This window comes from Peromyscus leucopus, chromosome 5, assembly GCF_004664715.2.
Source record: "Peromyscus leucopus breed LL Stock chromosome 5, UCI_PerLeu_2.1, whole genome shotgun sequence".
Classification (NCBI taxonomy): domain Eukaryota; kingdom Metazoa; phylum Chordata; class Mammalia; order Rodentia; family Cricetidae; genus Peromyscus; species Peromyscus leucopus.
In genome coordinates, this window is record NC_051067.1 from 87,412,648 (window position 1) to 87,426,431 (window position 13,784).

The window sequence follows — 13,784 nt, forward strand, 5'->3', positions numbered from 1 at the left end:
CCTCAATCTTCTTCAGTCAAGTGGTCTTACTGTTCTCATCTTTTCTTGAGTTCTTCACCCGGCTGTGACACCCTGCAGCAGAAGCCAGCCTTGTCCTTGTGTTATATGTCTGTGAAGTTCGAATTCAGCCTAGCTGGCCCTCAAGCACATTTCTTACCGAACAGGTTTTACACTCTGATTTGGGCCAACGAAAACCTGCCACCCTCTCTGGTGACATCCACTAGGCTGAAGTTCCTAAGTCCTAATTCACCTGCCATCCAAGAAGCCCCTAAAGCTACAAATGGAGTTTTAGAATCTCTCATTTTGGTAGAAAACCATGGCTGTCCTTAGAGTCTCAAACATGGTGGCTATAACATGGAACTTAGAATAACACAAACCATTTCTATTCGTCTTATAATAAGTGTAACACAATGTAGTCTCAATTAGACTCCACTATTAGCTGTGGGGCTGAGAACAAGCCCTTCATACTCTCTGAACCTTAGTGTGCTTTTCTAGAACATGATGGTCATAGTATCTGCTGCCCGTGTGACATATGTACCCACGTCCAATCTCGAGAGTAACTACACACACTGGACAAGATGTACCTAAAAGTGCAAAAAAAAAAAAAATCAGAGACAAATAACCTCACCCTAGGAAAAGAAAGGCTGGCAGGAAAGAGTTGGGCACTGGGGAAAGGAAAAATCAAAACAAAACAAAAAACAACTCACTTGGTGAGGCAAAAGCCAGGTGTGCTGTTGACCATGAGCTCCCACAGAACTATGAGCGGATGGACAGGACAGATGTCACTATCAAAACGGGAGGGGGGCTGATGATGCCTGCTCACTCTGAGGAGTTTAAGATGTACAACCCAATGACAGCAGCAGTCAGCAAAACCACCCGGGTTGGAGCTCAGCTTCTAATTGTTACAAGTATCTAAATTTAAAGCAACTTTAATTTGTAACTTAAAAAAAAAGTTCTTTTAGAGACAACAAAACCACCTTCTCCTGGCACTGGAGAGAGAGCTCAGAGGTTAAGCTCACTGACTGTGCAAAGGACCAGGATTCTCTTTCCAGCACCCTGAACCCATGTAACTCCAGTTTCATGGGATCTGACGCCCTCTTCTGGCCTCTGTGAGCACTGCATGCATGTAGTGCACATACAGACAGACAACTCTCAGATACATGAAATACGTGGTAGAAGTATAATCACCAAAATAATGGAACGGCCCAGAAGCACCAGTGAAAGGGAGGAGAGACAGCAGGAGAGCGGACATGGAAGCCCAGGAAAGCTGAAGTGGAAGGGACTCTCAGAAGAGCAGCATGGACTCAAAAACCAAGACCGAGAACTGCGGTATTCGGAAATTATAAAAACAAACCAAATGGAATTTTCAGAATTGAAAAAGTAATTATATACTTAGGTTAATCTCCTTAAGAGGAGATTAAATACAGCAAGAGAAACTATGAACTGAAACAGATCAGAATAAATGAAATATATTTTAAAAAATCAGTATGTGATATAAGAAGGCCAAGAGGAGAGATGGAGAAATGGGAGACACGCACGCACGCACGCACGCACGCACGCACGCACGCACGCACACAGTGGTGGCAGGGACATGGGGCAGCATCGGGGGTGGGAGAGTATATAGAGAATTTATAAAACCCAGTAAGGAGCCACACCTTTAATCCCAGCACTCTGGAGGCAGAGCCAGGCAGATCTCTGTGAGTTCAAGGCCAGCCTGGTCTACAGAATGAGATCCAGAAAAAAAAAAAAAAACCCTGTCTCAAAAAACCAACCAACCAACCAACCAACCAACTAGCCAACTAACCAACCAACCAACCAACCAAACAAACAAACAAACAAAAAACCCGTAATGATTAAAGGAACTATACTGTCCCCAAATGGGAGTTGTTTTTAAAAAAAAAAAAAAAAATAAGAAAACCACCAATTTTGATTATAGCAAAAAACTAGAAAACCAAAGTCAAAGAAAAAACCATAAAAGCAGGTAGAGAAAACATGACCCAGGGACAACAAAGTGACAGATTCTGAGGGACAGTCTGCTTTTCGAGAGAAACAATCAATTCAGAAGACAACGGACAATGTCTAGACCACACTTAAAAAGTCTGCAGGTGTGAAAACTAAGACTGTCCAGCTAACATATTCCCAGAGAGGAAAGGATACTTTGGGGGCAATAGAAGATGATTCTAGAATAAAGATCAAAGTCGGAAGATGTAGGTGAAATTCTAAACAGTCTTAGTAAATAAGAAACACAGAGCCAAATACAAGGAAATAGCCAAAGAGATCAGAGCAATAGCCACGACTAACTTTAGCTTATCACCAGCAGTAGCTTCCCCAGAGAGAGTTTTATCCTGTTTGACTTGTGTTTTCATTGCCTTTCTGTACTGCCTTCTCATTGGCTCTTCCTTATCACTGCCCGTCTATATAGACCTCCAGGTCTCTATGGTTGGTACTGGGATTAAAGGCTCGTGTCACCACGCTTGCCTGTGTCCTTGACCACACAGAGACTCTGCCTGCCATGTGATCGGGTTAAGGGTGTGGGCTAACACTGCTGGACTTCTGCTTAATGACTATTTGACCTCTGATCTGCAGGCAACTTTACTTATTAACATACAAATAAAACATCACATTTCATCACAAATAAAATATCACCACAGAAGAACATTAAAGAAAGAACGGTAACTGTGGGTAAATACACTGAATATTTCTAAAAGCAGCCGTGGCGGGCTGCTGAGGCGCCTCACAGGCTGAGAGCATGGGCTGCTCTTACAGACGGCCTGGCCTTTGGATCCCAGTGCCCACATGGTGGCTCCCAACTATCCTCAACTCCAGTTCCGGGGATCCAGTGCCTTCTTCTGACCTGTGGGTACCAGGCACATGTATGGTGCACATACATACATGCAGACAAAACAGTCATACAGATAAAATAAATCAAAAAAAAAAAATTAAGTAACAATAAGTGTATACTCTTGGGTTGAAAATATACTAAGAAATTAAGATGTGTTGTAACAATTTGAGGGCTGGGGGCAAAAGAGTTAAAGTATTCTAGGATATTATTTATTTATTTATTTATTTATTTATTTATTTATTTATTTTGGTTTTTCGAGACAGGGTTTCTCTGTGTAGCTTTGCGCCTTTCCTTGAATTTGTTTTGTAGACCAGGCCTGCCTCTACCTCCCAAGTGCTGGGATTAAAGGCGTGCGCCACCACTGCCCGGAGGATATTTATTATTTAAAAAAAAAAAAAAAAAAGATGGCTCCGTGCAGAAAAGCACTTGCCAGACAGGCCAGACAGCCTGAGTTCCATCTCCAGACGCCACAAGGTGGAAGGAGAAATGACTTCTCATGGTTGTCCTCTGACCTCCACACGTGCACTGTGGCCTGTGTTCTCCACCCCCACCCCAGACACACACACACACACACACACACAGAAGCACACACATATGGTGATGATGATGATAATAATAATAAATAACATTGGGAAAAATTATTAAAGTTAAAAAACAAAACCAGGCAGTGGTGGCGCACATCTTTAATCCCAGCACTGAAGAGGCAGAGGCAGATGGATCTCTGTGAGTTCTTCCAGGACAGTCAGGGCTACATAGTGAGACCCTGCCTCAAAAAACAAACAAACAAAACTGACAATATACATTACTAAGTCAAAATTCTTTTGTAATTTCCCTTTGTTTTTGCACTAAAAGAATACTGGAGTACATCCAAAACTTTCAGCTAAAAGAGCCTTTAGCAAACATAACATTAAAAAATAATAGCTCTCACATCCCACTTCAAAGCAAGCAAGATGAATAAAAACAACACAGAGCAGGTAGAAAAAACAAGAAAGCATTTGCTTAAACATATCACGGTATGCTTAAGCTCGAGTCCCGTATGCATTGACTAACCAAGCGTGCTGGAGGCCGGGCTTCAGAATGGACCGGGGAAGGGAACATCCTAAGCTACTGAGGGAGATGTGCTCAACTCACAAGGTGATAAAAGCTGAAGCCAAAGCTCAGAGTTTGGTGTTGACTCCTGCAGTCCCAGGATTGGGAGGCTGATGCAGAAGGATCACCCCAAGTTCAAGGTCAGCCTGGGCTACATCGTGAAAACCAGGCCAGGCCAGCCAGAGTCACATAGCAAAATCTCAAAAAATTAGATTTTAAAAAGGTGCTCACTCTGCAAGCCTGACAACCTGAATGCCATCTAGTTGACTGAGTCCCCCGAGCCCACATGAAAGACCCTGCAACTGCACAGTTCCACACATGCATGCACATTCATTCTCTCTGTATATAATAATAAAACTTAGGAAAGTAAAACTTCAAAAGAGAACATATCACCACTAACCAAAGAAATCCTTGTAACTGTAAAAATGGAAAGTTAAGCAAGTCAGAAGACACAGTTCTTCCGTGTGAGTAAAGAATTCAACTTGTTAGGAACATGCTGCAGTTATGACTACATAAATTTGTCTACTGAGACCGCCTGCCTCAAAGAGCACAAAATAAAAAGTTGAGGAAGAAGGAGAATAGTCAAAATGGTAACTATGATGGGGACTCAAATAAACTCTCTGTAATTACAGAGTTCATTTTCATTTTATTTATTTATTTATCTATCTATCTATCTATCTATCTATCTATCTATCTATCTATTTATTTATTTATTTATTTTGGGGGGGGGTTCAAGACAGTCTTTCCCTCTGTAGCCCTGGCTGTCCTGGAACTCACTCTGTAGACCAGGCTGGACTCAAACTCACAGAGATCCTCCTGCCTCTGCTTCCCGAGTGCTGGATTAAAGACATGTGCCACCATGCCGGGCCAGACTTGATCACTGAAGATGCTAAACGTGACCAAATGACAAGGAGGAAGCGCTGTAGCGTGTTCTCAACCACAGCATGCTAGCTAACGCACAGAGCATCCCCCAGCAGCAGGAGGGCATCACACGGAACCTAGCGCCTGCAAAGCACTGGGATCTCATGACTACCATCCCGACTTCATTAAAGCGAAGCCCAGGATGACTGAAAATTAGGAACGACACATCTAAGAAACTTGAGATTTTACAAAATGAGAATGGAAAAGAAAATTATTTTGAATGAACTACCAAGATCCACCCAATAAAAACACAGCTGTGGAATGCAGGTGTGTATAACCACCATACCTGAAAATCACAAGTATTGAAAAAATAAAACTTTCAGTATTATCAGATGCTGTGATTGTGTGTATAGGAGCCACGAAAGATTGTTCAGAAAAATTTCTATTTATTTATGCCGACTACTTCTAGATATAAGGTCATAAAGCTACTGAATACTTCTAGGTCCCAGTCCAAAACAAATGAGAAATGAATTTTTAAAGACATGATATCCAAAATAACTAAAATATTTCCCACTTAGGAATAAATCTAATAAGATTTATTCTTATAAATCTTATGAACACAGAAATCTATGTTTTATCAGGAGAAAAGTGTGTGTTACCTGTTCAGAGGTCAGGCTCAAGTGTTTTTCAACATCGCTTTCCTAGCACAGTGTTTTGAGGCAAGGTCTCACTTATTGGCTAGACTGGCTGTCAGGTAGGTCTCAGGGATCCTCCTCAGTCCTGGGATTAAAGGTGAGCAGAACTCCTCTTGATCTCTACATGGGTGCTGGGGAGCAATTACCCACTGAGCCCTCTCCAAGATACTCAAAGAAATCTCACCAAAGCTAAATAAATAAATAGAGAATACAATTCCCTGGCTTGGAAGGCTTGACATGTAGATGCAATAGAAACTCATCAAAATCCCAAGTTTTCGTCTTTGTTGCTGCAGTTGTTTTCTTGGGTAAAATTTAAGAAACGGATTCTAAAATATTGTAAGTATGAAAGCCAAAGAACGGGCAGCAAATTCCTAAAGAATAAAGAACAAGGTATGAGATGCGTTCTACTCGATCTACTGATTCTAAACCCCAATAAAAGTACAGTGTGGTTGGTAGAAATTTTACTAACGGGGAACCAACAAGGCCCCACAGAGACCAGGCACATTTGGGCTCTTGCTTTAAAATAAAAACAGACCTGTGTTGCAGTAAGAACACAAGGGAGTCTCTGCTAAATTATGCCAGAGTAAACATGTCCACTCCCCCATAAATTCTCAAGTGAAAACTTGGCTTCTACTTTACATGATAAGCAAAAAATAAATTCTAGTGAGTATTAGACATGAACTTGGAAGTTAAAACTGAAGTTTCTGGGAGATAATAGAGATTTGTATCTTCTAGGTGGAAAGAACTAAGTTACCAATGCAGAAGAAAGGACTAAGTTACCAATGCGGAAGAAAGGACTAAGTTACCAATGCAGAAGAAAGGACTAAGTTACCAATGTAGAAGAAAGGACTAAGTTACCAATGCTAAAGCCCCCACATAGAGGAAAGGGATCTGTAAAAGATTCAGATGCCAAAATGAAAAACCTACTCTCATTAAGGAACTGAAAAAGCAAAAAGGAAAATCAGGATTCTACCACACTTTAAACAATGAACTTATCTCTAGAACATTTAAAAATTCCTGCAAGTCAGTAAGAAAAGGACAACTCGGTTGAAAATGGCGGAAAGTTGTGCCGCCATGTCACAAAGCATCTTGAAATGGCCAGTGAGTATGTGAGAACGTAATCGACGTCATCAGTTAGAAAATACATTAACTCCAGCACTCCGTACTACTACAAACCAAGATAAAGCATGGGGCCACTGGTACCACAAAACAGTGACAAGCTGTTGACCTGGCACCCATAAGACCCAAGGAGCTGCCAAGGTTTCCCCAGCAGCACAACAGACAAGCAGTGGATAAGTCAGTTATAGTAATTCATAAGTGGTTTTTACACAGTACCAAAAGTGAACAGTGAGAGCCACAAGCAACAGTGTTTATGAATATCACCAACAAACAGAGAAGAATCCATGGTCCCGAATCCTTTTCTCAAAAAAACAAGAACGAACACACTTAGAGAACCCAAGTACCATGGTTTAGGGGTGTGTTCTTTGTTGGAAAACAGAAGAAAAGCAAAGTCCCGTTTAGCAAAAGGCGTGAGACAGCTCTTGGGGTTAAGGGAGGGTGGGAGCCGAGTGCGGCAAACCTGGGTGTTGTAATAGTCCCCTTTCTGTCCTGGGGTGTTTGCCAACCAATCACTTTGTGGTAAATTCTTATATTCTGCACCTCATTTTGTCTAACTTTCTTTATACTTAAAAACTTTCAGTTAAAAGTGCTTAAATAGTTGGGCTGTGGATCCCAGGACTTGGGAGGCAGAGGTAAGTGCATTTCTGTGAGTTCAAGGTCAGCCTGGTCTACAGAATGAGTTCCAGGGCAGCCACAGAGAAACCCTGTCTCGAAAAACCAAAAAAAAAAAAAAAAAAAAAAAAAAAAAAAAAAAAAAAAAAAAAAAAAGAAAAACCCAAAAGAAAAAAAAAGTGTTAAAAATAAATAATTCAAATTCATGTACACCAGAAATCTTCATCAATAACTGTGCATAGCATCTTTAATGGAGTAGCTTCTTTTCTTTCCTTTTAAATTGGCAAATGTCCCCACTTTAGTCCACTATTTTTTTTTAAAGATTTACTTATTTATATATATGAGCACTCCATCTTCCTGTACATAAGCAGGACAGAAGAGGACATCAGATCCCATTATAGATGGTTCTGATCCATCATGTGGTTGCTGGGAATTGAATTCAGGCCCTCAGGAAGAGCAACCAGTGTTCTTAACCACCGAGTCATCTCTCCAACCCTAGCCCATTTTTTTTTTTTTTTTATAGTTTTCTGTGCTTTTTGTTTTGTTTTCTGTTTTTAAGAGTCTGTGTAGCCTAGGCTGGACCTATGTAACCAAGGATGACATCAGAACTGTTTTAAAGACTTTACTTTTTTTTAGTTTTGTGTATGTTGTCTATGCTGAGTATATGCTATGTGTGTTTGAGTGCCTAGGAGGCCAGACCAGGCATCAGATCCTCTAGATCTGCCTGGAGTCACAGGCAGTTGTAAGCTGTATAACATGGATGCTGGGAACTGAACTCGGGTCCTCAGGAAATGCAGTACTTGCTGGGCTCATTTGTGTGTAGGGGGAGGGTCCTGGGAACCAAGTCGGGCTCCAGGCTGGGCAGCAAGCAGCTTTGTCCACAGGGCCATCTCAGCCTGACTCCGAACTCTTGGTCTCTATTTCCTGTGCTGGGATGATAGAGTCTACCACCACAGGCAGCTTTCTGTGGTGCCGGGGATCAAACCCAGGGCTTTATGCTTGCTAGGCAAGCATCTACCAACTGAGCTGATCCCCAGCCCTAACTTCCTACAGGTTACCATGAGGACCACCCATGGAGCATTTCTGGCCAGTTCAAAGTGGACAGTTTCCCTTCTGTCTCAATGCTCGTCATATAAGTCCTAAGATCGTCCAGAGAATCTCTCACAGCCGACAACACAGACCCTCTTCCGTCTTCACACACCCGCCCTTTGCTTTTCCCAGGTCTCTCAGGGCCACTAACCCGGATGGCCAAGACTAACAGTGCGTTTCTCTCCTTACGAAGGCTATGCCGGCCATTTTCAGTCAGCTTCTTCCTTCCCTATTCCATCCCTGGGAGGCTGATCTCAAGGACCACATCACTAGGCCTCCCTGCCAGCTGGCTTCTGTTGGACTTTCACAATGATAGAAGTTGGATGGCAGGGAGTGGAACAAGGGCATGTCACCTTCTTGTGTGATCTGTGTTTTGGCCAGGAGGAGGCTTCCTCCAGGATGGACTTCCTCCTCCCTGGCTCCAGCATTAATTTCTCTGGTCCAATCATTGCTTTGTGTCTCTTAGGCCTCCCTTGCTTTCTCTGACTCAGACACCAGGCCAGCCTCTGTCTACATAAGTGCTCCATAAACCCTCCTCATTTGGTCAAAGTTGGACTCTGCTTTTAGGCTGGGACCCTGCACACTGGTAACATTAAATGGATTTATGTGGTTGTCTTATCATTTGTCATCCACTAGGCTGCAAGCATCATGACATTGGCACTTCTGAAGTTGCCAACAAACACTTGTTAATGATTTAGCAATTCAATGAATGAACTCACATGATTACATTCGAGACATAGTACAACTATTTTAAAGATGTTCCTGCTATGTTTGAGAGAGTACCAGCGTATCAGACCAAACATTCTAGCATCACTGGTTGAAAACAGCTTTTGTTGGCAGTGGGATCTGTACTCTCCAAGATAATTTCAATTGTTGCAGAAACAGCCTCTGCAAAAGCAGCAAGTTCTCAACTTAAAAACATAGAATTCTATCTTCGTAGACTACATCATCAACGACAGATTCTAAGTGGACAAGATGAAATACACAAATGGACTCCCAACTGGAGTTCTAAATATTAGAAAACAACAAAGTTTAAGTAAAAAAGAAGACAACCCCCTGGCCCCGCCACCTAATTTTTCATACCCTAGTGCAAATGACTGGGAAAGATGAATATTAGTATACGATGATAAAGAAAGTCAAATTCAACAGCAAGTGCTTTGTCAGCAAGGAGCTTCCTCACATTTTGTTGTTCCAGGTTTAAATGAAGGTAATCTAGGCACGTCCCAAAATTACAGTGCAAGAGACACATTAAAACATACGGTTCAGGACCTTCTACAAAATGACCTGGAGCATTCCAAGTCCAGTTCACTAGTCAGAATCTCCATAACAAGGTCTGAAAACCCACAGATTTTCTTTATTGTGGTTTTTTAAAAAAGGGCAAAACCCGTCAGGTTACCTACAAGCCATTGCCTGCATAGCCAAGTATTTCAGACATAAATATTCTCTACCAGAAAACATGTGAACTTTCATGTGAAGAAACCCAGTTTGTAAACATCACATCTGTGTGCACACTGCAACAGGAATTGTCGTGTCACAGCAGGCCCTTGTAAGAGCAGTTTACCTAACACTGAGACTCTGGTAAGGTGCAGTCTCAACTCCCGAAGATTTCAGCAGTTCGTCCCGTTTCTGAGGCCTCCTTCCTAGACAGCCGTCTAGCTGTTTCTCTAATTTTTTAGTGATATTGGAATATTTACCAATATTGTAGTCATAAGAAGGGAAGGTCCAGTATCTCTAGCACTGTAGGAGTTCAGTATGATCTGTAACCTCTCATCATGCAAGCCAACTGGTTAATAAAGCAAGATCTTTCCAATATGGAGATACCCAGATTATGAGTGATTGCTAACTATCTTGATAACTCCTTGTTGAAGGAGTTTAAGAAGTAACTAACTCGTTAAATGTAGTTATATGGCCAGAGCCAGATAACTTGCTTTGTTTTCTGTCTAATCCCATGCAACAAAAGAATCCATTTTCCTTATTCATCCTCATAGGTCATATGAATATAGGAAGTGACCACATCACCCTGTTATCAGATTGCTTCCCTGGTAACAAACGAACGGGTATTTTACACCTGATGGCAGTGATTGCCCGTAAAGCCAGCTGAGTCCAAACTAACCATCTTCCGTCTCTCTTCTCAATACATTCAGCAATATGTTAATGGGGGGAGGTGTGCAATATGACATTCGATTCTTCAATGATAATGCTACATTCACTCATTGCTATTCTCATCTTATCCCACTTATGGGTCACCCAGTACGCAAAGACCCCATCTCCTGACAGGGTCAGGAAAGAGATATTTCTCTGCTAGTTTGAAAAAAAAAAAAAAAAATCACAACTCGAGATGCCTTCCGGGCATCCAGGCTGGGCAGGCGGGAGGCCCAGCCCTGGGGACCGGGCGGCGTCTGGGGTGTTCGCAGCCAGGGCCCGGGCGTAGCCTCCCCGCAGTGCCCCGTCCTTACCTGCCAATCCACCGCCGCCGCCCCCGTCGCCCCCGTGGCCCTTCCTCCGTTGCAGGATGAAGTAGGGGTTGGCCCGCTCGGTGATCCACAGCGCGTTGGCCAGCAGTACCTCCTCCGGATTCACCCACATGGTCCCGGTGGCCGCGGGCAGTCGCACAAAGGGGCCCGCACACCGGCGCGCACTCCCGGGCACACGCGCGCCCGCCCGGCCGTGGGTGCGGCGGCCGCGATGGCCTTCAGCAGGCGGCGGCCCGCGGCGCCTGGCCCGCGACAAAGACCCAGCGGGCGGCCGGGAACAACGACGGGGATCGGGACCGAGCAAGCAGCATCCTCCCCGCGGCGTCGCACTCGCCGGGCGCGCAGCCTCGAAGCCGGCCCGGCCCACCGCGGCGCGAGCGAGCGGCTGGGCTCGGTCTCGGGGTGCGGCGGCGTTCAAGGGCGAGCTGGTGCGGGGACCCGAGCTCCCAGGCTGCCGGTCTCCAGCTGCCGCCGAGCCCGAGTTCACCGTTCGTGGACACCGCGCGTCGGGGCAGCGAGCTGGAAGGACGCTCCGGACACTGCGAATGAATGACGACAGCGCGGCTCACTCGCCGCGAGCCCGGGTGACCGCGGGTGGCTTCGTGCGAGCCCGGTGGGGACGGTGTGCGGAGCTCTGGGCCCCACGCCCATCCCAGCGGGGAGGACGCTGCCCGCCCGCGAGAGCCTGCGTGTAAGCGTGAGTGTTCAAGGCTGACGCTCGGCGGGACAGCGCCACCCCTGCCCCGGAAACGTGTGCTCCCAGGTTCCAGATCTGGCGCTAGAGACCCGAGTCCGAGGTGGACGCAACCAATGATTGGTAATGTTTTTGTTTCCTGCATCCCTGGACCAAGTCACGCGCTAAACTTGTCACCGCCAGTGGCCCCGCCCCCTCCATTCCATTGTAATTAAAGTGGCCCAGCTCAATGCATTACATCACTTCTTTCCTTGACCTACAGGGCGTGAGCTATAGCGAAGTTGGAAGCGGTCCAAAAGCTTAGAACAACTAATTCTTGCCACAGCTGTTCCTATATCGGGCATTAAGAGCTTTGAGGGGAACTAGCATGGCAGAATTCAGATGTTTATCCAAACTTAATATATATATTAAGAAAATTAAACCAGAGGAACACAGACCAGACACCTTCATCCTTAACGGGTTCTCCTTCATGCATGGAACCCCTTGTTGCCTCAGCTCATCTACCTGCATATCTGATGCGACTAAACGCATTCACCCAAGAGATCAGAGAAGTGTTTTCAGCAAAAGAGGCTTCCCTTCTCAGATGATAGGAGTTTCGTAGACTGCGATGGCCCAAAGGTTGGCCAATCATGGAACTTCCCTTTTTTCAAATAACTAAACCATTCAAACACATTTTGTGTAGCAATGGTTTAAATGTGTCCCTCCACCCCCAAATTCAGCCACTGGGACAGCATCCATCTGTGGGGCCATTAGAGGCAATCAGGCCAAGAGGGCGCCCTCCTCAGGGATTGGGTTAAGACACACAAAAAGAGCAGCATGCAGGGGGTGGGTTAGTTTGACCATCAGCTCGACCTCTGAGGAAACAGCCATAGAACCCGCAGCAGGTGTGGCCCGTTTGCCGTAGCCTTACTGGTGTTGACAACCGTGAGAAGTGAATGTCCGTCCATTACAATTACCCAGGCTCAAGTATTTCATTATGGCAGCACAGGTTTGGGTGTCTCTGACTTTCTGTTGAGGAGTCTTTCAGGAAGCCGTGAGCACAGTGCTGGCCATCCCAGTAAGTCTGTGTTCCCGCCCTGAGGGCGCTGAAAGAATGCAAGGCTCTCTTCCCCTGACCACACCGGCCTCAACTGCCCTGCATTGGTTTGTTTACATATCTATCCATTGGCAAGTTCCCACTTGTAGCCCAGAATGGCCTTGAACTCAAGATCCTCCTGCCTCAGCCTCTCAGGAAGCAAAAATGATGGTTTTGCTGCTTGGTCTGCACTGTGTTGGGTTGTTTGGCTCCTCACCTCCAGTCTCTTCAGGAAACATGGCCCTTCAGGCCTTTGAAGATGCTTAACATGTCTAACACAGACTCAAATACGTCACTCTGTAGAAGTATAGTTTTAAAAATGTAATAACCCATTCAGGTTGAGGATGGAGACATCAGGGGCAGCCTCGGATCAAGTCTCCCTACCCTGAGAAAAAGATGCGTTAAACTGTCTCACAGTTAAATCTACTGATTTTCTCCTCTGTTTCTTGGTTTCCTATAAATGTAGATACTTCTGTGGGCCCAGTGGAGAGAAATTCAGTTTTTTCTCTCTTGTTTAGCTAAGCCACAATAAAGATACTTTCCTCTATCAATTTCTGTCTCCTACAGAGAAACTAAAGGTGTTGGGTTGTGGACCTGAATAATTTGGCATTTCCGTCATAAAACCAGCAAAACAAAAACAAAAACAAAACAAAACATGTTCGTAAAAACTGCCTGCTTCTGCCTCCCAAGTGATGGGATTGAAGGCATGTGCCACCTCTAACTGACTTGTAACTATAATTTTCAAACACTCTATAAAGCCCTTGATAGCATCATTTGTAGCATCCTTATCCTGATCAAACATATGACTTGACACCCAAACCTCTACATGCCCTAAACTGCAAATTTAGCTTAGCTTTCTTTAGTCTCTTGGAACCAAATTACTATTTTCTTGTGCAATACATGAATTTAGTCATCCACTCATTCATTTAACAGAATGTCTTCTATACCTGTGGCCTAGGGGCAGAAATTGAACAAAACATAGAAAAATCTCTGCTTTTGTGAAGGTTAAAACATAAAATTGTTATTATTAATAATAAAACATTTGTTAAAAAAAGAAAGAAAGAAAGAAAAAGGAAAAAAGAAAAATGCTTGGAGAACAAAATTGGACCTTGAGCAGAATGAACACACACACACACACACACACACACACACACACACACTCCCACACACAAACCTTAGTTATTTTCAAGTTTCTTGCAAGAATTGGTATATTATACAGACTATCAGATAACCT

General features: G+C 44.2%; 1 protein-coding gene across 1 annotated transcript in view; it reads right to left on the reverse strand.

The window, feature by feature from the left end:
• Window positions 1-11,613, reverse strand: part of Tbc1d9 (TBC1 domain family member 9) — a 105,757-nt gene extending 94,144 nt beyond the window's left edge. Inside the window, exon 1 of the mRNA XM_028881789.2 lies at window positions 10,764-11,613. Coding sequence (XP_028737622.1) covers window positions 10,764-10,893 — 130 coding nt within the window. The 5' untranslated portion in view covers window positions 10,894-11,613. The remainder of the gene's footprint in view (window positions 1-10,763) is intronic.
• Between the last annotated feature and the right edge of the window lie 2,171 nt (window positions 11,614-13,784).